General features: G+C 32.3%; 1 protein-coding gene across 1 annotated transcript; it reads left to right on the top strand.

The window, feature by feature from the left end:
• Positions 1-1,537: 1,537 nt before the first annotated feature.
• On the top strand, positions 1,538-26,649 carry LOC125053775 (NGFI-A-binding protein homolog). The gene is made up of 8 exons (XM_047655332.1): positions 1,538-1,851; positions 20,813-20,914; positions 22,161-22,891; positions 23,198-23,325; positions 23,502-23,571; positions 25,613-25,665; positions 25,747-25,822; positions 26,355-26,649. The coding sequence occupies exons 1-8, from the start codon at positions 1,731-1,733 to the stop codon at positions 26,472-26,474; spliced, it is 1,401 nt and encodes a 466-aa protein (XP_047511288.1). The 5' UTR covers positions 1,538-1,730; the 3' UTR covers positions 26,475-26,649.
• Positions 26,650-27,031: the final 382 nt, after the last annotated feature.

Below are 27,031 nucleotides of genomic sequence, written 5' to 3'. Positions count from 1 at the left end.
TTTATGTGACACTAAAGTATATATACATCTTTAGTATAAAAGAAGTTTATAGTGATACATATATAATACTACCCTGATTAAAAATATTGATTGAAAAAAGTTTAAAAAATTTACTACATGCAAATTATAAAAAAAATTTTTTTTTTTAAATATTAATTAAACGTACTCTGGACTGAAATTTGCTAGGCAACCCATATGGATTATATTTATTGACATATTAAATTAATTATAAAATAAGTTTCATTAAATAAGCATCTCGGTGAAGGTCGTTGTATAGCGGGATCTTATACTATTAAGTCATATTTGATTTTAAGAAAAAAATAACCGAATTCTCAATTCAAATATAAAAATTGCGTCATAAAATAATTAATTTTTAAAACAACGGCTCTAGCCGGCCTATAACAATTTCCCAGGCTCGCCTATTTCTGAGTAAATAAAATCGACAAAAAATAGGTCAGGTTAACCCGTTCGTGGCGGAATCAAATTAAAAAATGATAATCAGTTGCCAAAGCTTAATTCTCGATTGGGCCAAAGTGGTTCGCGGAAATGATAAAAAACTTATAAAATGGCGGCGCGGCAACGGTACGAACTGATTTGCAAAAAACAATGTTTTATAAATATAGGCTATGCGCCGCTTTCTTTTACCACGTTTTTGAAATTGCACATTTTAAAGTTGGTTTTATTAAGACATCATCATGGTCTCGGTGTACTTAATATGTAGAATCGTAATTAAGACTAGATTTGTAATATTTGTTTTTCTTAATAATTCAGAATTCGATACGAGAATAATGAACTATAGTCGTATAATATGCGAAAACCTGTACTTCGTAGGAGGAGAAAAGAAGGTTTGTTGATTTTAAAGTACCTATAGATTTCTTTAAAAACAAATTGATATGATTTATTTTAAATAGTGAATATAAATAACATTTTACTACATATACTGAAGTTAAATAACTTATTATAATATAATATATATTAATATACATAGATAATCATAGCAATGAGTCATTTAACAGATGTCCGCTTGACTTTTATTTCATAAAATAATTCATTTCGTATTGATAAAAAAGTCTACACCTACTGGGCTTTGTAAAGTCAAGAAAGATGTTCAAGAAATTGGCTACAGTAAACGAAATGAGTAAGTACAACCATGCAACATATTTTATATTTAGCCTGAACTTTATTAGAACGATGAGCGAAAATTTCTCTTAACTAGTATTCTAAGTTTATTTCTCAAAGCTTACAATCTTACATAGTCATTACAAAACATTTCCGTATTCATTTCTTTAAAATATGTTCCATACAATATGACTCGATCGATAAATGCCATTAAAAAAATGTGTAAGGCGACCCTCGCAAACCCTTTCCGTCCCTACCAATGCCTTGTGTAAAGACGTAACTATACGCACACAATTTCGGTTATATTCTTTTTTATGTGAAAGTGTGGGTCGCTTGGAGGGGCTGTGGGGTGCTGGGCGGGGCGTTGCAGCTGCAGCGTAGGGCTCCGCTAGCGGCCCTCTGACTTCAGTCGAGTGGTTGGCTTCAACAAGCAAACGTCACTGCGACTATCCAAACGCGAAGCGCGCGGTAAATTCAATTTGAATTTTAAACGCGACTCTATTTTACTCTATTTATTATTTAGTGTATATATTTTTATTTTAAATTATTTTCTGTGTTAGTCAATTGTCATGACATATTAATGAAAAAAAAGTTGTGAGTTTGGCGGGTTAATGTGTGCGAGTGAGAAGGGGGATATGGAGAGTCCGGGCGAGGAAACGGGACGTGCTTCGCACCCCGCACCGCAGCCCAACGGCTCCAATAAGATTATCGGAAGAAACGTGAATGGAACAAGTAAGTCACAATAATATTATTTTTCAGTACTTTAATTATTATAAAATTTTTTAAATCTAATTACGAGGAAGATATCTGAACCGAAATTACATTGTTAAATGTAGAGATATTAACTGTGGGCTTTTTATTATTTAATGTTTCCTTTAAGTGAGTTAAAATTATGAAAATAAAAAAAGTGAGATTACAATTTTTGCATCGAACTGTAAAATTGTATTAATTTTATGGCCTAACGAACTTAAGTCCAAACAAACTTTTACCAAATATTTTTGAGTCGTCATTTTTAAGAGTGGGATTTTATTAAATATTTTTATATTTAAAAAAATAACTTCCAAATAGTATGTAAGTACATATATTTTGCCAGTACCTAGATGTCCTGCAGTCCTGTTGCGGTTTCCCAAGAATATGTCAATTGATAATTTAAGTTTCGTAATTACAATATAACAGCTAAATTAAAGTGTCTGGGTGGATCTGAGGTCTGATACTATTTTAATCACGTGGATTACCTTAAATAATTATTATTACAAGATGTTAAAAATAGGTGAATACTATGATAGGTATGTTATGTGAACTTTTTCCTGTTAAATAAAAACAAAATGACATTTTGACAAAACCGTAAGATGCCGTGTAGGAAGTTTTTTAGAGCAAGCTGTTATCCTTTTATGAAGGAATTTAATGAATATGTATGTACGGTCGTCAGCACATCCTAAATAACGTTATGACAAACAGGAGTGTTTGTTAACGTCTTACTTTGTAAGACATTAAGTTTTTTTTCTGAATATATTATCCAGGATATAAATATTACCTACTAAGACCTATTCCTTAGCGATTAAAAAGAGCGGGGACATATATATTTAATTTGGAACCCTATTTTTTTTAATATTGTCGTTCATAAATTTGCAAACAAAAAACTAATAATTTGATATGATTTCTACAACATTTTAAGTGCGCATAATATTTTTTTGTACCAGTGTTGGTGTATGTTGTGAATATCCTGTCATATTAGATAGCATTTGTAAGTACTGTATTTACACAAATAAAATTCAAAATATAATTTAAAACAGTTAAATTATTATTTTACGTCAATATACCAAAATTCAGTCTAAGAAGTAGAGCGTCCTTATAGAAGCACCGTGCCTTTAAAATTCCAATCACCTTCCCCTGAACGCGTTAACTGCTCCAACCATAAAGAAAAAAAATAAACTTTTATGAACATGATACCAAAAAAATTCTGAGCTTCAGGAAGGAGCTAGGCTGTCTTAAATAGCCAGCCTTGCGATTCTGTAACTCACTTTTCGAACTCTCACAGCGATTTTCGCAGCGGCGGTCGCGCTCAAATCAGTCGTGAAGCAGTAATTTTACGATTTGGCATTCCGATAAACAATAAACTACAAGCTCCCTCCTTACCCTCCTCCGAGCGCGACCGCCGCTGCGAAAACCGCTGTGAGAGTTCGAAAAGTGAGTTACAGAATCGCAAGGATGGGCTTGACAAGCAACGGACCAACTGAGCGTCTAAGTGCGGAAACTGAGTCCACACTACACTCCTCCATGGACACTTAAAGAGTTAAACTGGCAAAGTGAGGTAGTTCAATTAAATTATTTTATTTGTTTAAATGGTTCTGTGTCGTACGCTAAATGACAGAAAACCTCTCAGCCTAGTTTTGGAACACAAAATTCGATAGAGACCTCTAAGTCCAGACATTGCCAAAAGTAACGTACTGTATACACAAGTAGCGACCTTTCTACCATTAAGCGTCTATGAGCGGTGGTATCACATAGCATTAGGCGAGACTGCTCGTTTGCCCCCCGTTCTATAATAAAAAAAGCAAACATACAATAGTCGGTAGTTCTCTGACATTGCATCATGACATTTGACCACTCATGGATGTTTCGTAGCGATGACGTTTTGATAAGATACGCGTGCAGCTCACACTTACAAAATTAAGATACATATTCGTATGTTTTAAGTTTTAACTTTAATATATTTTTTATTAATGGAGCCAGAATTTTAGATAAAATAATATTATCATAATAATTAAAGGTACACTGCAGGGACCAAAGTTTATAAGTTTATTTGAGTTTTCTATTCATACCTTTTTTAATTATTATTTAATGTAAGTTAAGATTATTGTAAATACTCTATTTGTGTTAAATTTATATAGGAATGAAAAGATAATCATAATACGTAGATATATTAAATTAAAAATGAAAATCTTATTTTTTTTGGACCACAAAATTAGCCCAAACAAATTGTCTTACATACAAACATGAAAAGCGGTGCCGTCCGTACAACATGGGGACACGATACATTGCTTTTTATATGACCGTATTATCTCAACATTATTTACTATCGTTGATTCAAGAAATATTATCATAGGGTCACCTCCTTCGTACACTGCATAGCTTTAAATCGCGTAGTAACCTCACCGTACAATCACCGCGGGAAAGTAACAAGAAAACTGATTACATAGTGAACTCATCACAATCCTACAATCTTTTTGCTTCGAGTAATCGCGATGAAAAACGCATCGATTCAAAGAAACGCGGGATGGGAAGCCGTTACCGGTGTAATTTGCGTTTTTACACCACCGGGTCTTGGCTCTTTGTCTTCAACGGGCTTTTTGTTTGATATTTAATGTTGTATGCGACTGAAATGTCTTGATACTTCATACAAACCGGAAAAAATACATGTGAACTAGTGTTTTATTGTTGTATTGTTTGTTATTGGCTGAAAAACATAGCTACAAAAAGATTTCCGCTTTTTGTAGTTTGTAAACAACGTAAGTTTGCTTCATTTGTTTTATTTTTATAATAATCAGTTAATAAACAATTATTGTACATCACAAATATCTAAAAATTAAAACCTTAATTGAAAGGTATAAAAACCTTTCTCTAAACATCAAATGCAATAAAAGTCTCAAATATCTTAAAGTATTAAAACTTTCTTTAAACAATAAATGCATTTAAAATAATAAATATGTATCTTAAAGTATTAAAATCTTTCTTTAAACATTAAAAGTCTCAAATATCTTAAAGTATTAAAACCTTTCTTTAAACATTAAATACAATAAAAACAACACAGTATGTAGGTAATGAAGGAAAAACCGTGGAAATGAAGGAAAAACGATTCTCACATGCGGTTTCGCAAAAACTATCCATTGTGCACTGCATTCATTGTGTTTTTAAATACAATACACAATTTTCTGTACTGTCTAGAATTGTGTATGACAAGATTTTGTAAAAGGGATTTTGTATAACATAGCATATATTATGCTTGGTTAGTAGGTACCTAGTGAACAGAAGAACATGTCATTTTCGAATATTTAAATCTACGAGCAGCTCAATTTGTGAGTGTGATGGTGAGGTAGAACAACCTAGAACAGAAAGCTAACAGGAAAAGTGCCTAGCTAGTGAGTAATAGCAACTCTTATGCTAAAGCTACTCAATGGGGTTGAGTCGCGACTCAATCAAACGCACGAACTGTGGAGAAAACCATCTCAGCAAACCGTTATGACTACTCAAAAATCGATATGTGTGACACATCAGCAAGAGTATTTTTCCATAAATACACAGAAATGTGTACATAATGACATGAAAATATTTATGGTTTGTTATAAACAGCATTTAAACTGTCTTTTTAAATATAAGCTTTTTAGTGATCACTTCAACTAAATTAGGTTTGTGTAATTACTACTTAATTAATATATTTTTTTGTATTCATTAAATTAAATGTTTACTCTTTGAGACGCTAAAATGTCTTTAAAAGCACTTGTATTAAAACCTCCTTAGAACGTTCTTAATATAAATTTAACGAATTTCTTTAAACATAGAAAACTATTCAAATGCGTTTCTTTCCAAGCTGCAAACAAATTTGAATGCAAACATGCTGACCCAGAATAAAAACCAACTTTTATGCAAACATTTGAATGAAATTCAAAAGCAAAAACATATCTTGAACGTGCAGTTGATAATAACCCTGTGCTTTGCGCCGTCTAAAAAACGAAATGAAATAAAATGGCGGGCGAAAAAAGCGCGCGAAATGTAAATCGTTAGCGTGGTTCAGCATGTGTTATTCATTTGGCCTATTCAAATGCGTTCTTATATGTAATAAAATTATTTGTTATTCTATTTTACTTGCTTTTGAAGTAATTTAGATCGTAGGGTAGACCGAGGCGAATCGGATCACAGGGCGAATCGGATCAAAATTAGAAATCTGTTGATAATTCAAATATCACATTCACATAGAACGCACTCAACCGGCGTTTTGTGTCTCTCCATTTACTGAGCACCTCCCGACATAAGCAGTATTTCGATCGCGCTTGTGGATCAGTGGCAATGTCGCTCGTCAGCCACTCGGTTTTTTGTGTGTGTCGCAATTTGGCGCTAATCTAAGGTTACGTACTTACGTTTTCTTTGTGTCATATGACGGATTTGTCTTAAAATTTAACTACTTTGGTTTATATTGTTAAGCAAGGTGTTAATATTAAAGAACCAATTCGCTTTTAAGTATAATCTTAGAGGTTAACGTCTAAAATATTTATTTCAAAAGTCTTAATTATGGGGCTAATCGGATCATATCCTTAGGGGCGAATTGGATGATACTTTTAAACTGATTTATTACATGTTTGAGGTTATTGATTCATATTTATTTCATGACCACCGGAGAATGGTGTCAAGAAAAAATGAAAGAGGCTGTAAATTAAGTCCAGAACAAAGAGTTGAGCTTGCGTAAAGCTGCTAAGAGTTTTTCAGTACCGTTCACGAGCTAACAGAAAAAAGGACCATAATATATCTATGAATCATGTGACAATAATTAAAATTGATCTTATTATTATATATTTTTACTGATTCCAAAGTTATTTAAGACTATACCTTAAAATTTTGTTATATTTTGTGCACGATCCGATTCACCCCGACAGTTGGGGCGATTCGGATATTTTCCTTTTTTTAGTTTTTAATAGCTTATTAAGAGAATATATGTATGATTTAAGTTTTCAAATATTTATTTCATAGGTTATTGTTACTTCTTACGATTTTATCAATAAAAATAACATTATATAGCACTTTAGTATGATTTACTCAACCTCAAAGAAAAAGTGATCCGATTCGCCTCGGTCTACTATAAATCTTAAATTTAACAACTTTTTCCACTACTTTGTTTCAACTAATATATATTCGACATACACACACACATATATATATATATATTATATGTATGAATAATATTGCAATAATTCGTACTATAAACCCAAATAGCCGTCACTGTCATTAAAGTGATAAAAGATTCCTCAACTAATTGAGACTTGCATATTTAAAAAAAAGTTGCATTAATTGCAAAGCGCCGTTGTTATCTTGGTCTACGTATAAAAGATCACAATTTTTTCATATTATGTTCCAACCGAAGCTTCATCCAATAATTATTATTTAAGTATTTCAAAAGACTTTTTCCATATGAAAAGTAGAATAATGAAAATGATTTATGGTATGTATGAAAAAGCTGTTTTCCCAATAAGGATCCCTATTAAGGCTGTACACTCGTTCTTTGCAAGTTTTTTAAGCGCTGTAGACGGGCTGGAGCCGGCCGAAGATATAAAGCCCGCTGTGTGTAAGGAAAATTAAAAGAAAACATGCGTTTTTTCTTCTTTATATTTTCTCTTCAAAAGAAAATTTTGTTCTATTGCTTTCAAAGAAAACAATAATCTATTATAATCGTAGAATATAACTTCTTTAGCGAATTTATAACTCTATTATTAACTCAGTGTATAATTAATATATACTAAAGACCATATTAGAGAACTCCATTCCAAGACACCAATAAATATAACTTATGGGTAATATTGCTTTTTGTTTACGCACACATTTAAAAACAAAATACACAGACGTAATTACGAACAAAACAACAATATTTAAATCAATTCAATACAAAATTTAATATTTAGTATCTTCAGTATTGTCTTATTCTTGCTTGTGAAACGTTGGTTCTGTTTCTAGATCCTAAATAAGTAATTATGGATATTGGTAAAATACTTTTGTTAATTCACTATAGTGTATTCAAACGAAATAAAAAAAAACACGTCATAGCAGTCTACTGTTTTTATCTTTAAAAAATTTGCCGTATTTTAAAACATATTTGTGTAGGAACAAAACACTTAATACAATTCAAACTATTGTACTCGCGGGCTCCTTGAATACACTTATGCAAATAGCCTCGTGGTTGGTAATCTATGGTACGCCTGAGGCATCTGTCATATCCCATCTTACGTGTGGATGGCGCTCAATGCACGAGACCTTGGTTTTTTTATACTCAATAAAATCAAAGGAGAGTTTAATAGATAATATTTTAATAGGACATTTCTATAATAAAATATTTTTTATTTTTTACAACTACACAAATATAGACGATGTATAAATAAAACCAGTGGCCCTAAAAACATTGGTCTTGTTCTTGTCGATTACGATTTCTGTTTCGTGATCATTAGTTTTATGGCACCTTCTGTGCCTGACACAAGCCGTCGATATTTAGGTTCAAAGACATGTCGGTTTCTGCAAAAGTCCATTGGTGCACCGTCGGCGTTCAGAGTTTTAAAGGGAACGAAGAAAATAGAAAAATGTATTAAAAGGCACAACTAGAAACATGAAGAAACTGTATGAACTTTGATATACTAGAAACATGAGTAATTGTAGGATTATTAAAATCATAGGTTTCTTCGACTACTTACTGACTTACTCACTCCGCTGGCACGCATAATCTGTTTAATTTCCGAGACGAGAAATTTCTACCGCTCCTTGTTCTGTGCCACTTTTTGCAAAAACTACCTTTCAGATGCAGCCCTCCTCTACTGTCGATCCCGTGGTAACTGGGCCGGCTATAATTTTTCCAAAATTCATAGAAATCAAGACGCTTCGCTGTGTGAATTTTCTAGGAACATTATATATTTTTTTGACTTAATGTAGCAAATGTTACAACTATTTTGCGATAGTGCTGCCTACTTATTACTTAAGGGTGAAGTAGTAATACATTATATTAAGATTTTATTGAGCCAAAATACTATAAGAACGATTATATAAAAAAGAAATTTATTGAAGAGAATATTTTCTTAATTTCTTCATAGGAACGAGCAAAACTAGTTGCTGCTAAGGTTTTTACTTGTCCGATCCTCATACACCTTTCATTTTCTCTCACTCAGAACTTTTTGTTGTGAGAAAGCTTTTACCAGGTCTGAGGAGAAACTTTAAGGATACATAGTCAACTTTTTATTTCAACTGCTTTAAGTAAAATCATTAAAATTTTCGTTCGTAAACGTTCCTAAAAGATTGAAAAATCAAGTAACTTACACGGATGATTTGTTTTACTGGCAGTTTATGGATCAGATTTAATTATCTTTTCGAAAACAAACACGTTCTCAATAATCTCATTGATGTTATCAAGTCTTTGAACAAATGGAGTACGGAAGAGGTATATTTTAATTTCTTACAGTCTACCAATGACTTGATGCCTTATATAATAACCTGTATAAGGCGATAGTTAGTGTAAAATGCGCGTGCCCACGATCATTTAGGGCAGGCACCGGCGCTTTATCAGCTTTCAATCGCTGTTTTTTTATCATTATTGCGCATTCCTTGGAAATTCTTACATAGTTAAACGCACATTTTAGCTATTTACCTGTGATCAATCTAACTTGCTTGAGAAAAGAATAATGCAAACAGACACTTCGATTAGTATTTGATATATTATTTTGAATATTTTCCATTTACCCTCTACTTCCAACAAATATTTTCCTAATAAAACGTCAAAATATCAATCATATTATTGTAAATTAATCACAATCCTTAATCTTTCAGAGCTCTAGTCAGAGCGTCATTCTAAAATATTCTTGTTAACATCCGTAATAATTTCGTCCCACTAATATCAGAATCGAAAGAATTTAACTTAAAAATTCTTATTAAGACCGGACAAGCGACGTAATTGTGAAATAATAAGAATATTTTTTATTTAGTTAGAATAACGTTAACCATGTATGGAGTACAGCTATAACTTAACACAGGCTATTAAATTTTTTTCCCGCTTTAATGATTGACACGACCCAGTTCCACCCTATTAACAATCTTGCAACGTAAAAAATTCCGCACTGGTAAAAAAATTGCAGCGAAAAATTACAGATGCAAGTTTCTTTAGCGAACTGCAGAGCCTATTATAAATAATTAATGATACCATCTCTTATGCACGATAAAATGCCATTATGGTTTTCATCGGATTTGCAAAAACACCCAAAACCGACGGTCTCTATAAAAACGATGGTCAAGTTTGTGAAAGGATGTGTACATTTGAGTTCCTTATAGAATAACTGTCAAAGATACTTTTGAAAATCGTGCTGTCTTTACTCTTTGAAATCGTATACCGTCTCTTATTTAGTCAATAATTTGCAAGTAACATTGTTTCTTATCTTGATACAATTTGTTACTTGATACAAGTTGATACAAGTTACTATATAAAAGATATTTAATTAAAGAATACGTGGTATTTACGGATTACTATCAGGGTGCTCAATAATGTAAACAGATAAGAAAGTATGTAGGCAACAGATTACCTTAGGTAAACCTAGTAAGAAATAATAATAAATATACTGTAGGAAAGTAAAATAAGTGCGAAACCTAAGCCCTAGATATAAAAATATAATAAAGAAGTTTAGATACAAAATTATTACGAGGAAGTATTATATTACCAAAACAGAACTGAATTAAACAAACGCATTTTTCAAAAAGCATACCACGGATCCCTGATACATAAAAGACAGCGCTTGCATTGCTGGAATTCCTCTATTTCTTACTGCTGCTTTGTCATTTCACTCCTACCATTATATTATGAAGAATTAATAACAAAAAATTGCCCGATAGAACTTATATTTTTTATTAATATAACAACTTTTAACAAAACCTAATTAAACTAAACTATTATTTTAAATTTCGGTACATATATATAGTATGTACTTATAAACGTAATTTTTTCAGTAATTCACCAAACGTCTCGGCACTCGTTATTTGTAATACCTTTTATAATGTAGGTTAAATATGGCTAATTAGTGTGTCACGAAAATGGCCGAAAATCCGCAGGTGTGTCAACGGCTTTTAAGACTTCGAAACGCCTTTTTCGTCGAATAGTTTTTGCCACAATATTGTGTATGGAAAGGGCGCGAGGCACCACATAATTACGACTCTATAAATATTGTGCTCATGAAAATTCAAGTCGAGAAAAAGCTTACATTTCGTTATCAAAAGAAGCGAACGAAAGGCTGGTTGCAACTCGACGGCAAAAACTAATCTGTTAATTTCTTATACCTTAGGGTGTTGTCGACCGGACAAAGTTTTATAAGCAATGTTTATAATTTTCGTAGAATTTATTATTGAAGCCCATTCCATTACATTGTTCTATTTTTCTGATACATCGCTTTCTATGACGAAATAGTTTTATAAGCCTCACCTTTAGGTTACACCAGATTTGAGGTGTCAATCGAAAATACACCAAAATAATCAATATTTATATTTACTTACAGCTTCTATCGCGGGTAATAAAGTCCCAAGTTGACCCACACCTTAGCAATGAGACAATTGAATAAATCTTATTACTAAATGCGAATAAAAAATTTAACCCTTCCGCGACCACGGTGATTTGAAGGAACGGACAAGTCCGATCTAATCTCGGCAGCTGCTTGGCAGATGTTTCACAATTTTGACGGACAATCATACTGACAGACCCACATTTTATAACCACACAAAATTATACCCTATTACAAGTATAAAACGCGTTTATTTTAATATACTCTCAATTATGTTAACAATTCTTTGTGGGTGAAAAGCTTTACAAACGTGGGCCTTATTCAGATCAGTTAAGACTCTTTTGACCTTATCAATGGTAAGGTCAAAGACCTTTGATACAGATATTCCTATTGATGTTTACTTTTTTGACAGGTGTTGACAATTGATTTTTGACTTATTGATTAGTCTTCGTGATACAATTCTTTAAAATTACCTCATTTGTCACATATTCAAGAATATCTTCATGTTCAAACATGAAAGAAAAACCTGAATATTTATTATATAAAACTTAATTTTAAAAAGATAATGGAAAGTTTTATTAATGGCTCTAATACTTCCTTGAAGGGGTTAACTTTCAATTTCTTTACTAATTAATTAACGATCTAACCACATGTTTTGACTATATTTTTCACGCTTTCTCTAAGAATACGCATACATTAGTCAAGTTAACCCTTTGCCACCTGTTGCTGTAAAAAAGCGTCAGTTGTCTGTTTTCCCGCTCTTTTTGACATTAAGGACCATAGAGATTTGTTTTATTTCTTTTTAATTGTCAATTTGAGTTGTGGGTGAGGATGTATTTTTTTGAGATCTACAATTTACCGAATCGGAAATAACATGTGTCATTCGAATTCATTTGTCATTAAAATAATTTCATTGAGCTTCTACATAATTTGATTTTGATTGATTTTATTGCAGTTAAAAAGATACTTTATCTTCAAATAAAATTAGTGGGTTTTTGAAAAAACAAACGGTAAAATTACGCTCCTATGTTTAAATTTGTTTCCTGTTTTTATTTATCTAAATAATATCTAACAATAAAGCATATTTTTTTATACGCAAATTGCCGCCGGGGTTCAAACGCACGTACCTTAAACTCTAAGCAAAATTTCACAATGTTCACACAATCTTTACGCTGTACAATATCTGGAATATCTTTTCTAAGGTTACAATTTATTTAAAAGTACAATGAAATATTTAAAGCGAACACAGCAATTCTTTAATTTTAAAGACTCATATTTTGTCTTAATACATCTCTATTGCAGTAAAGTGATCATGTACATATTGCGGCACCAGTCGTAAGTATTAAAAAACCTCGTGAGAACGCAAGCGTTTGTATTATTTGTCTGTTTTTATCCAACACCTGTAGCCGAGGGAGGCAGAAGGAAAAAACTTAATTAACAATAGCAACTACTAGCGTTCTCTACATCTGCGGTAATTAACATCGATAAAAACAAACATGTAGTATATATAAATAAATTGTCAGTCTTTTATTTTAGATAAAAATATTTAATCAAATGAAAAGATTTTAACCATAGTCAGTAAGACACGCCTCAGAAAAATATTATTTCTAGATGAAGAAAATAATCGTTTGTTAATATTTTATTTTGCAACTTCTTTGTGTTGTTCGATCATAAATTGTACCACCTTTACTTTGATATCAGATAATTCCGTTTCATTGAGGAACAGGCCTTTTATTATTCATTCCCAAGCAATAACTCTTTTTATGAAGACAGTCCACTCGCGACCCCAATTTTATGTTTTTTATTAGACCTCCATAGAGTCCTCTTTTTGTCTATAGACTCTTTGGTCATGTTTGATGTTCTCACGGAAGAGGTTGAATACAGATTGAATGGACGCAAAGAAAAAATACGGAAGGGTTGCCAGTATCAAAATTATTAGTTTGTTTTAACCGTAAGGTGCTCTGTGTGGGAATAAATGACCCCATATTTAACTTCCGGGAAGATGGTAAAATGTTCTTAATGAGAGGATGTGGACAGATAAAAAATTACTGGACCATGCATCTGTTGATATACTTATTGTGGCATTCTCTGTAAGTTAAAAGAAAACAATCATTATACAAAAAACACAACTGGAATTTAAACAGGTTAAGTAATGAGTGACATTTTGATAAACTTATGAAAATAATTGATATAATTACAATTTAAAAGCTTTAATTTTGTCAGGATTGTTCACTAATGTATTATTTATTGTATTAAACAGATTTTTAAATCTTTAGCGTATCGGAAGCCAGCCAAATTTTTTTAAAGTCGTTATCTCGTCGGGTAGATAAATTTCACAGCTAAGTTAAACCGTAAATGAGTGCCGTCACAGTTTTTATTAAGAGTCATAGATTAGTACAAATTAATGTAGTAAACTTAAGAATAAGATCCTACACAACGCAAACCCAACGATTTTTCTCCTTCAGAGGCCCTTTCATATTTGACCACTTTCTTAAAAAAAATCTTAAACATCTTCTCAACTTGTCCTATGCTGAGTATTTTATATAGTTAGAATATAAGTATTCTTACTGTACAACAGTTTAAGTATAAAATTCTAAGTGTATGTAGAAATTATTATGTCAAGTAACGTAAATATGTCAAAAGGCTATGACTTCCAGGCCACAGGAAAACCTACTGTGTGGGCTAGTGCACTTTTTTTTCTTCACTTCTGTATGTGGACTGTAAATTGTATTACGTGGAATGTAACTGAACTAAGTGTCGGTAAGTAAACATATTGGGAGCCAAGTGTCCGAAGGGTGCAACCCTTTGACTGACAGATGCCGCGTTTGGTCTAGGGTTGAGATCGTAATAGATTTGGTATTTTAAAATAAAATTGTGCAACATATTTTTTTACTCACATTTACTGGATGCTGAAGTCGTTGATCTAATAATATAAGAAAACGAACAAGGTTTGAAGACGAGAATGACAATTGTATTAATTAGTATGCTTTCAAAATCGGTGGTATTTTTGAAGTGAAACTTCTTTAGGCGCATGAGGGTAAAATTTTTACGGAACGTCACGTAGATGTGCAGCGTTTTTGTCGAAGAAAAGCGAGAGAGCGATTGAAACCGATTGAGAGAGAGTGAGAAGGGTGAATTACCTTATAGAAATTCTATTTTAATTTAAATTTGTAAAGAGAATTTATGAAATATCAGTATTTTATATTTTATGCAAAATAATTTATTGAAACCTCAAATGACGAATTGTAAATTAAAATGCCACGTATTTTTAGTATCGAAGAAATAAATTTATAATTTCTATTAATTTGCGACACTTAATATTTTAATGACAATTAAATTCATTAAATTCCTATCAAATAATTAAATTCATATCATCCTTTTTCCCTCCCTCTAAGTCTCGGAAATCTAAAGTTTTAGATTTGTATAAATATGAACAAGAGTTAAAAAAAATTACCAAAGAAGTGTCACTTCTGACATATGTACTTTGTACGCACGCATTTTTTTTTATAGAACAGGGGGCAAACCGGTCCCGACTGCGTTATCGGCCTTTAAGGAATTGATTTTCCATTTATATTATTAGTTTAAAACATTGTTTAATAATAGATGCTTTAATTTGCAATATTTACAATTATCGAACTTAAGAGACATTTTATTAGTAATCCTACTCATTTTTGTTAAAGTGAACTATTAATACGTATGTATATTTTTTTTTAAACTTTAAGTCTTCCAAGTGACAACCCTATTCGCCTTCTGAGGGTGGTCAAAATTACCTCTCCCCGCATTTTTTCAATTAAAAAACGTGAGGTGCTAACGACGGTGCCCGAAGCTCTCGAAGGATAGCAATTAGACAATTTTTCATTTAATGGAAACATGTGTAAAGGGTCTAAGTGGCGCTTCGGGGTATGTTTATGGCTTTTAGTGGCGTTTTGAGATAAGCGAACTTGAAAATACTCCATTATTCCATGTATGAAATTATTTGTGATAGTTGTGGTGTATTATTGATGTAATAATTAGAGTAGAGTAAATATATAATAGCCATGTATTTATTATTAGACTTGTATAAGTAAAAAGAAAAACATCGGTTGGCGTTAAACAAAATACCTTGGCAACCCTACGTTTTTGTGTGTCAGGGGAGCAAGTAAAAGAGTAGATTGAGTGACTTTTTGCTGACCCCTTTTAGGGTTACCATGTACTTGTGTAACTTTGTCTAGTAAAAACTCTTAGGATGTTTGGACAGTAACCAATTTTTCTTTAGAAACAATGTCTTAGGTATATATTGTTTCTGGCAATCTTTTTTAAAAGTTTATGTTTATATCTTGCTTTGAATTAGGAATAATTACAACTTCAATATCAAAATTCAAAAACACATGTCCGTCAATCTAATTTCTTTATTATATTTGATTAACCCTTCGCTCTGTAATTACAAAACAGATGCAACACTGATTAATTATTAGAAAAAGTGTTGCCACCTGCCGAATATCACTTTCGATCGCTAGGAAAAAATATAGGAGCCGGTGCTTTTTGTGGGTCAATTTGGTATGTAAATCGTCTAGTCATTCTGTGATTTCCGTTTTATAAGAAACAAAGGATTTTTTGTTAATGATAGCAGATGAGTATATCACTAGCCCTTTCTAACATCATAGTACTACTTATTATTGAGATAATTACAAAATAAATCATGGGTGCTACAATATTTTTAGGTCTGCACCTCAGATATCTGTTTCATGATAATTTGTCATCAGTGTGATCAGCCTCCTGTGCCTGACACACGCTATCGACTTTTTTGGTCTTAGGTAAGCCGGTTTACTCACGATGTTTTACTTCATCGTTCTAGCGAATGTTAAATGCGCATATAGAAAGAAAGTCCATTCGTGCAAAGCTGGGGATCGAACCTAGGATCTCAGGGATGAGAGTCGCACGCTGAAGCCACAAGGCCAACACTGCTCTTTTATTGCGATGATTAATATAATGTAATAATAATCCAGTAGCCTTACATTCCTTAATGATTTTGGTCTTAGGTGAATGAAATAGGAGACACGTTGATTTTTTAGTCTATGACATGCTAATTTACACAGGATTCTTTCCTCGACCGCTCCAACTGTTGATTGCGCTTATTGCTAAATACTTGGGTTCAAACACACGACGTCAGGGTTTTGTATTTAAACACTCGGCTAATACTACCCTTATTTTACACTATTTCAAAGTTCTGTCAGAAAATAGCTCTGTCCTATAGAACGTTAACAAAGCTTTTGTTTATAACCTATAAATACTGGAGACACAATGTTTTATAAATTCTTATTCAAACCCTATTATTTTAAATCCGCGAACACAGCGTCTTCGCACGACAGTTAACCCTTCTTCTCACTCGTTAAACCTGTAAGTATTAATATTCATAAACCATATTACGCATATCAATCACCGCAAGTGTTAATCACCTAATCAGATGCATGCACACATCCGCTATCTTATTCTAAACGTCACCCGTTCACTGTCAGTGTCATTAGCGGTTTTTTTTCTCTTTCAATAACGTTTTTTTGTTTATCTGAGATATTATGAATGAGGTTTTATAGAAGCATAGACAAGGGGCGTTGGGTAAGCAGGAAGACGGGGCCTAATTACTTTCGTATTTGAATTAGCTGTATTTCACACGATATAGATGCAGATGTAATAAGATGCGGTAATGAGATGACGACAATGATATTACACAATAAGAATAAGATCTACTTTTAAAATGTAATTTGTTTTGGGGCAGGTGAAAACCAGTCTAAATACTAATTTGCTACTAAATAGTCTCTATAATATCTAGTCTACACGAATTAATATGCTTACAAATTGGTTCATGCAGTCAGTCAATACGAAGTATTTATTGTGAGTAGGTATGTCAGACGTTGGAGTAGAAAACAAAAGCAAGTAGACACATTACAAAAAAAAAATACTTTAAAAAAAAAGAATATTACCGATTCCAAAATGATCAAAAAATACTATGTTTTCGTATTGAGCCTCGTATTTGTAAAATAATGAAATGTATAAAGTGTTAATAAGTTTCTATTTATATAATAGCAACCCCCGCGAACATCGTTTCGCTGTAATATTATTGGCAGCTATATTTACCAACGTAAGTTAATATTTAATAAAATCCCAGAGGCTCTTTTATTTTTGCCTTATCTTTGCTCGTATTAAAGAAAAGCTGTGAACAAATATTACTATAAAGGCTATTACTAGGCTTACTATAAAGTTAACGATTTTCCAGTAGCCTGGGACTGGTGCTAGACAGGCTACTTCTAAATAATTTTCGATATTTGTTTTAAAATGTGGTTTGCCATAGTCATTTTGTATGATGATTTTCTATTTTAGGAGAGTACCGAGAGCTTTTTTACGCCGGATTTTGTCTTGGCCTCTGTCTTCCTTGCCGATGACTAGGGATGTCTACCGATTCAAATTTAATGACGTGGAATAAGTGATACCTGTAGCTTCTTATGTTCCATAATAAACATATTTTATTTTATTTTTTATATTTTCATGGAACATTATGTTAAATAAAGTTTATTTAAACATCACAAAAAAACTAAAATGTTGACTATAGCTAACGTCAGGGTTTCGGATTTTTGTGACGGTATGCGCGCGCATCGTAAAAAATTACTGTCATCATTTTTCCCTAACGCGCCAAAAGAAGTATAACTTCAAAAATTATTCTAATTGGTTCAGCCATCTTCGAGCTTTCCGCTTACCAACATATTCTGCGATAAATTTTTATTTATATAGATTTAAGCTATTATGATCCATGAGCCCTATTATTTTGACGTTGGTGACCAGTTATATTTCGTTAAACAATTTTTGTTGGCAAGTTTTATGTAGTGAGGTTGGTGACAAACATGGACATCCAAAAATTACACGTCATATCGATAACCTACTGTTAAAAATCAATCGAAAGGTCAAGATTCGTAAATAATGTATATTCGCAACCGTTAAAGAAGTTTTATTAAAACATACCTAAATTAGAAGCTTATTGTATGGTATTATTATGTATTGTAAGGAATCAAATAAATATATGTATCGAATGAAATAAATAATTGTATTTCAGCGAGAACCATTCACTCACATTGAAGGATGTTATCGTCTATGTAATCGTTAACTAGCCTAGTTACTCAAATAACCATAAATACAATCCGTTAAAAAGCTTTTTTAAGGAATAAAATGTCAATTTCCGTTTATAAATTATTTTCTGTATGTTTTAATGCTTAGTTGACAATGTGATAAAGCTCTTTATTAACCTAAAAAAGACAATTTATTTTTAAACAATTGAATATTAAATTGTTAACAAAATGAATAGAAGGAGTACAACAGCGACTGGATAGTATCTTTTGTGTCAAATCGAACTTGATAATTTTTTGAAGTATTAAAATTTTCCTCAGCATCAAGTAGGTAGGTAGGTAATTCGGATTTGAATACTTAGAGGGATTATCATAAGTATGGTTAAGCTAATTAACTAGGAACTTAGGGTTACATTTTAATATAGTAAACCATCAATGTCGCTTTAATATGCATTGTAATATTTTAATTTGGTCAAATGTAAAATTTGTTTACATTATACGCGTAATTTATTATTTTAATCTGTTATTAGTCTTTGTTTCTCGTTACGTACATACAATTCTTATCTTCCAAGTCATCGTAGTAGGTACCATCAGCTGCTTTAATTTATAACCAGAGTAATAAAAATATTATGAGTTTTAAAACATAGAAAAAACTTTATTTCCATACAAGAAACATCTTGAAGATAATCAAATGTTTTTGCCAACAAAAAATTTAAGACACCGTGAGACGTGCATAAAATTAACTTTTTTATTTTAATTTAATACAAAACCAAACTCGGAAGGACTACGTGAACAATTTTATAAGTTAAAATAAAAAAAAGACAATGGAGTTGCCATGTGGTCGCTTCACACCCCTTCATCTAGTTAAAATATAATTTGCATAGTAGATGCTAGTGGCGATTTTTTATGCAAAAAGATTATGCAAATGTGTTTTTTGGACATCGCGGCGTAGTGAGAACTCTTTTTTTGTGTCTGTGAACACTTTCTTTTAGTAAAGCAAAAAAGTCAAGATTTTTTTAAAGCATTTTTTGTTTGTGAGATAATTTTAGGTTCACATACATGGTTACATACGACTTCTATTTTAATGTAATGTTATAGAATTAATGATAGTTGTTATTCTAATTAGTCGCTTCTTTTCAAATTGTTATTTTGAAAATATTTTTTTTTAATAATAAATAATAAAAACTTTATTAATGACAAAAAGGTTGTGACAAAATTCATCTGTGGCTAGAGAGAATTTGAATACTCAGTTTTTTGTGGATTTTTAACGTGTACATTTAATAGGTATTTGAATTTTCTATAATCTGTGTGATATATTTATCTAGAACTATTGTTCTGAACCTAGTTTATACTTTATAATTAGAACACATAATATAGTTAACACAAACGTATAAAAACTTAACCACTGAATCGAAATTACATATTTACACCAAGTATATATTTTTTGTATAATTTTTTTACCTGCCTCGACACACCCCACATTTTTTCATACGACAAAAACCAATAGTGTTCGAGGGTTATTCATTTGGGGTGGCAACATTTTTTGTCGCTTGTCTATGATCAATATTTTTCCATCGCATTGGCGGGAAGCAAACCCGTTTCAACAAAAGGGATCTTATATATTCTTATTCATCTATTTTTTCGTTTAACGGTTGGAGCGATTCTTTTCGGTTATTACGAGGGTTGGTACAAAGGGTTGTTTTTTGTTGCACGCGATTTGAGCCAGAACGAAAATTATTATTTGCACGCATACGTCTGGGCCATAGTCGACTTATCGATTTTAATATAGCTGTCAATTTAAAAGATGTTTGAGTAAATTAGGATGTAAAAATTCTGCGGTTACGTTTAGCAACCAGACATATAATCATAGATTATATGTCTAAAATCAAATGGAATCAAATGAAAAATCTCGCACTTCTGTTCAAAGATAGTTTAGAACATTTTAGAAGTTATAGAAGTAATATTAATTATTTTGTTAAGTCGACAGTTTTATAATTGTATAATTAAAAACCCCAATCTAATTCCAAAATTAAACATAGTTTGATTCATTAAATCTTCCCTTGTTTCGTGTAACTAATTTCCGTTCCATTAATACTATTTTACATTAATATTTTGGCTTTGTATTTATTATATATAATAACTAAAAAGCAACACATGTATCACAATTGACTAATTATTTAATTAATAAAAGGATATAGAAACAATCTTATTTTTGTATAGTAAAATACCTGACAACATTTGTTTTTTTTTATATTATGGCAATAGTTTTAATTTTATGCCAGTTTCAAGTAAAAGACAACATTTGTTTCTCTTTTCCAGTGGTTGTGACATCAGCGCCATCTAATGAAGCAGAGTTGCAGTTGTATCGGGTGATGCAACGAGCAAGTCTCCTTGCATACTATGACACCTTATTGGAGATGGGTTAGTATCTGTGAAATATATTTATGGTAAAGCTCAAATATACACGCTGGTATATATGAAATATATGAACTCATTTATTTCTTGTATGTACTTCAATTCACAAAAATACATACATTATTCTTACAGTACTAAGCCAATACGATAATGGCGAAATTAAAAATAAAATATATAAGATACACAAAAATACATAAGATACACAATATCGCTACTTTGAACTCACTCTGCGAACATATAGAAGTTGTTGATAGTGTCAGTACTTGTTCATTTCATATCTCAATCAGCACATAATCAGCACACTTCTAAAGAATTTTTATTAAATATATTTGTTTTAAGTTATTTCCTATCTCTATTATTATTCCTATAAGGCAGTTTCATGAGGCTAATAACGACATGCGCTTATATTACATATTCATACCTATTACATATATAAACTAGTATAATATATAAAATTTATTAAGAATTGATTCCCTTTATATGTATATAAAGATAACTTCGCTACATACTTCTAGACTAAATTAAAGTTATGTGTGAATCACACGAAAATAAAACACAAGCGTAGGAACATCGAAAAAAATTGCTTCTCATCATCTTCGAAGAAAGAAATCAAAAAATATAATTCCATACAAAAAACTGCGCAGGCAACTCATGCAAATTTATTTTTTCCTTTCTATAATGCTGGCAATTACTGATTTAAGGAAGGGTTCGGCCGGCGGTCCTGCGTCTTTTGTTTTTTTTATTCGAAAAATGGTCACGTAAGAATTAGCATATTTATCCAAATTAAAATAGTGTTTTTACAATACCGACGAAACGAACTTGCAGCGTTACATATTTTGCATATTAATGTCGTTAAGGAGATTAGAAAAACTTAAGATTGGGGATGACCTTTTATCTCTTGAATTGAATGTATTTTTTATTGTGCTAGTTCTCACATGTGTTAATTTTTTGTAGCTTCATAAGAAAAAGTAAGAACAATTACCATCTTTGGATTAGACATTGCAACAATATTTTAATATTGTAATATTAAATATTATCGATTGAATCGAATCGAAATATTTATATATTTAGAGTTTTAATACAGATTCTTGAACGGCTACAATTATGTACATTATTTAAATCACTTGACGCATAGACTGCTTTGGAGTCGTTCGAGAGAAGTTTGAAATATGGGTACGCGAATAAATCCAAGACCTTAAGTCCCAAAACAATTAAATTATTCATTCGCTTACAAAAAGGTATTATATTTCAGGTGGAGATGACGTACAGCAACTCTGCGACGCTGGTGAGGAAGAATTCCTCGAAATCATGGCGCTGGTTGGAATGGCCTCAAAACCGCTACACGTTAGACGCCTCCAAAAAGCCCTCCAAGAATGGGTGAACAACCCTGCCCTCTTCCAAATACCAATCGTTCCAAATATTTGTCCCACCGAAAATCCTTTTATCCAATGCAACCAAAGACTACTAAATATACCCTCTATGCCAAATCTACCTCGCACTGTGGCCTCACCAGATAACAACAGGCCAATGTATAGTCCGTCCCCTGGTGCTCCCGAAAACAGCTGTGGTTCCACCGCATCAGCCCCAAACGCAAGTCCTGTTCACAGCCAAACCAATACATTTACCAAAATTGTCCTTCCTTCCTCTCCAGTAGCCCCTAACACGAGATCCTTCTCTCCCCAAAGCAATCCTCCAGCTTCCAGCTCCAGTCCAGGATCTGGCACTTCGCCCCTTTTAACACCAGTTCTTCTAGATGTTCATGTACATAAATTGGCAACCGCCGCAGACAAACTGAGCAAGCATTTGCCACAGTTGGAACCAAAGCCGCAGAATACTAAAAAGAAAATGTGTAAAGATCTGGAGCTGGTTATGATGATGCCAGAGTCAGATCCAAGGAGGATGGAGGAGATACGAAAGTATGCGGCGATATATGGCCGATTCGATTGTAAGAGGAAGCCGGAGAAACCGTTGACATTACACGAGGTAATCAATTTAATAATTTATAATACTTTAAGTTAAGTTTTATGACATTTAAATATTCTGACATTTGATAGTGCTAATATATTATCGTGTCTTAGTTTTTTGTTTAAAGTGATAAGCAGAAGTTTATGATTTCTATTCCCATGACAAAACAAAAGGTGATGTTTCTAAGACAAATTATTTTTTAAAATTACAGATATAGATAATAGTCAACCTCACTTAGATTAATTGTAGCATTATGGTTTGAGTTCGACATTTAAAAATTTTTGTTTCATTGAAGCCTCTATTGATTCTAATTGCGTCTCCTAGGTAATGGTAAACGAAGCGGCTGCTCAAATGTGCCGATGTGTTCCCGCCTTGCTCACGCGCAGAGATGAGCTGTTCCCACTAGCAAGACAGCTTGTCAGAAGGGCTGGATTGCACTATTCAAAGCATGGGTAAATGTTGTTTTTAACATACATTTTATTTGGGTCCGTATTATTTTTTTTAACAGTAATTTATGTTTGAATTTCTAAATTATCAATATTTCAAAAATGTACTATTTTCTTCCAATATTAAATATTTTTTACTACAAAAATTCAATTAATTCATTAAATTTAATATTCTCTTTCAGTCTTCCGCCCACTCCAGCAGAAGATAGAGAAAGAGATGAAGAGGAGACTCCAAGCAAACGGCCGCGACAGGTCTCTCACGTCGACCTCACTGCGCACGACTAACACGGCTTTGTAGCTCTAGTCTAACATTTTAAAACTCCAACTAATACAGCTTGGCAATCTCTATTTTTCTTTCTTAGATTTTTCTAGAATAGTGCCGATTATGCCAATAATTACTTACTTTATTTTAGCTTAATTTACGTGAGACGGATGCGGAAATGTGTCTGACCCATTCTTCTACAAGTTTCTATTTTTAAAAGAATGTATTATTTCATTAACATAAACAAAACCAAAAAAAAGGGTGCGTGTACTTATGTACGCGGGTAAGAAGTTATACTTCTTTGGCATTATTAAAAATAGTTTTTGATTGCAAGCAAATAACTAATTACAATTAAATAATCAAAGACTGGAAAAGGAGTCATTAAAAATATTTATTATTATTCTCTTACATTAAGTGTAACATAAATTCTATTATTATTCGAATGTTGTTTTTAAATTATGTCCAATGCCGTAGCAAAGATGCTATGGTATGAAGTTGCCCACGGAAGACCGTAACTTCATACTGATAATTTTGTGTCAAATTTTACGGTGCGCGCGCATCGTAAAATTTCACTCTCATCAATTTTTCATAACGCGCCTAAAGAAGTATAACTTCAAAAATGCCCATAGCGAAGAGTCGACTTGGCGCTTTTTTTTTAATTTGATATTTTTTAATGTTCAAATAATAAGTTCTATTCACCATCCGTTATAATTCAAATTACGATTAAAATCTCGGTTCTAAGTAGGTAAACGTTTGCTGCACCTATTCCTTATTTCTAAATAAGAAACGCCCTACAATTCAAGCGTTCATATAATGTTTAATATTTTGTTTGAGTAAATAAAAAAGAATTCTTAGAACAAACAATATAAACCGGAACAAAAGGGTTATTAGATCCAACATCGATACATTTTATCTTCAATATTTTTCGTAATGCATTAACCGTTGGTAAGCATGAGTTATATCGTTAACGCCTCGATTCACGTCACGTTTACTTTTAATTTTGCTAACCCGGTACTGGTTATAGCTGGTAAGTAGAAAACTCATTTGCTTCTCATTAATTTTCGCAAGCTTTTTATAACAGAACTTTTACTGATCTAAATTTAGACACGAGAATCTGGCTAAATATGAAAACGGAATCTCCTGTTCTATATTTGAACCTAACCTCACTATTTTGTAAAAACATTTCTATTTTTCGTCTTCATTTGCTTATAGTACTTAGAAAACAGCCCTTTTAGACGCACATTTTTATCAATTCTTGCCTTAGCACGAACTTCACGACAAAGACTATACGTATCATCAATACAATAACTTAAGTAGTTTTCTATTACGATAGCTTCTATATTCTATATTCCGTATTCTTCGTGCTTAGGCTTTATAGATGAACTAAATTAAAATTAGTCAAATTTAATCCAATAAATTATTATAGCCTATTTGTTCTAATTTACCAATTTTACATTACCGCACTCTTAGAAACGTGATCTTTGCGATGCACTTGGTCAGTTAGTCAATGTATTTTGTATTTTGGCCCAGCACCAGATTAGTTAGAATTTTAGAATTATCAAGTCTAATTCTAGTAATGGGAATAATCGCCAGTTACATGGTCACGTGACCAATGGATCCAGCGCATCGCAATGATCACGTATCTAACCGTGCGGTAATGCCATTTCTATACTATTGTATTTTGTACGATAACGTCTAAACGTACATTGTTTTGTGCCACCGCTACAAAATCCTATAGGTTTTATTCAAAATCGATGCTAAGAACGACTTCCGTATGTCAAATCCAATACGTTTTTTATGTACGAGTGTCATACTTAGCGCCAAGTAAATCCCATCGGCACGCTGGACTCCTGGTGGTAGACGCTCTCGCTGTAAATTATGTAATTTAGTATTACTTAGAGTCCTTTAAGAAAATAGAGTACAAATTCTAAAAATGCCAGAAACGCACTTTCGAGCCTTCTAGTAGTATTAATGGGCGGCGGTATCACTTTGGTATTCGGCCTTACAAAACTAATAGTTTCTTAAATACAGGAAGGCGATGATGGTGTTCGAGCCAGTCCAGACGCAAGAAATTCCAACCATACGTTAGTATATTACTACTTTTTATATCCATTTATTCCCTTTTCCATAATTTATTCTTTATTTTTAACTTGAAAATTTTCCAGCTGGTGGGGCATGAAGACCGAGAGTGACGACGCCGATTCTAGGTGTTCATATTCCAGTACCAGTACTCCACCGCCTGTAAGTATTTTTGTAAATTTATATTTACTATATTATAAAAGAGAAAATCAATGGGAGCGTGGGAAATTGATTTCAATATAATATGTATACGCATTTATCAGATTGAAAAGTCAAACATACGTAACGTCGAATGTGTTATGTATTTGCAAACGTGAAATTGGATATGTTCTAAACGTAAATTCTAAATATCTGAGAATCTTTAACTTCTAATAGCAACAGCAATTCAGATCCCGACGTTTTTGTATGCAAATACGTTGTAGTTCTCTCAAAATCCGTAGTGCTGATGTCGCAAGCTGATCGCGCAGAACAAAAACTCATTGGAATCGGGTTCCCTGTCAGAATCGCTATTGGGAGTTAAAGTTCAGACCCAGTACTTTGTAACTTCAAAACTTATCACAAACTAATATTAAAGTCAGTATTGCTATAGACATAACCAGCCCAAGTTACGGTATTTATTTAGTTGAAATAATGTAGGAAACAGAGTAAACAATTATGAGTCTGTTATTGCAATCTGTTATTCTTCTTTTTGCAGGAAACGGAAGAATCCCGTCCTCAAGTAGTAGCAGCTCGTGGTGATAGCATCATAGCAGTTGCCAATCCAGCTTTACAACCACTTCCACCACCACATCCAGCGAGAAATCATTCCAACTGACTGCCAGGAGGCTTGTAGCCGAAAACTTCTCACAGCCCGCACTAATTACATTATTTATATTGCATAATTATGTAATAAGGACTTCTATGAAGAGACGACTAATTACAATTCGATGTAATTTTTTTATTATCCTTCTAACAAAAAAATTACATCCAACGTTAATTTTTTGCTTTAGTTTTCTCTTACGATTTTGAGCAGTAGATTCGGAGTACCAATCCAACATTTTCTTTTAGAAAAGTGTTTATCAAAGAAAATTGAAACTTGTGTGAACCTTTATAATGCAATTTCTATAAAACTAAAAATCAATAGACGAAATTGATGACGCGAACTCGAATCAACTTTTGAGCTCGTTATTGTTAGGATAGTGAAAAAATAAAAAAACGAATAGGTTTTTAAAAAAATGATAAGTCAATGAATGAGACAGAAGATGGATAGTGAATTGTCTATATATTTAATACAAGAAGAAATATACATATATTGGCTTTAACTGAATTAACGTTTAAGCAAGGCGATGAGCAACACGGCAGGGCACGACAGGCATAGCACGTTCATATCAC

The sequence above is a fragment of the Pieris napi genome, chromosome 11 (genome assembly GCF_905475465.1).
Source record: "Pieris napi chromosome 11, ilPieNapi1.2, whole genome shotgun sequence".
NCBI classification, from domain to species: Eukaryota; Metazoa; Arthropoda; class Insecta; order Lepidoptera; family Pieridae; genus Pieris; species Pieris napi.
Note: the sequence above shows the minus strand (reverse complement) of the source record. Positions and strands in the feature narration are given on the sequence as shown.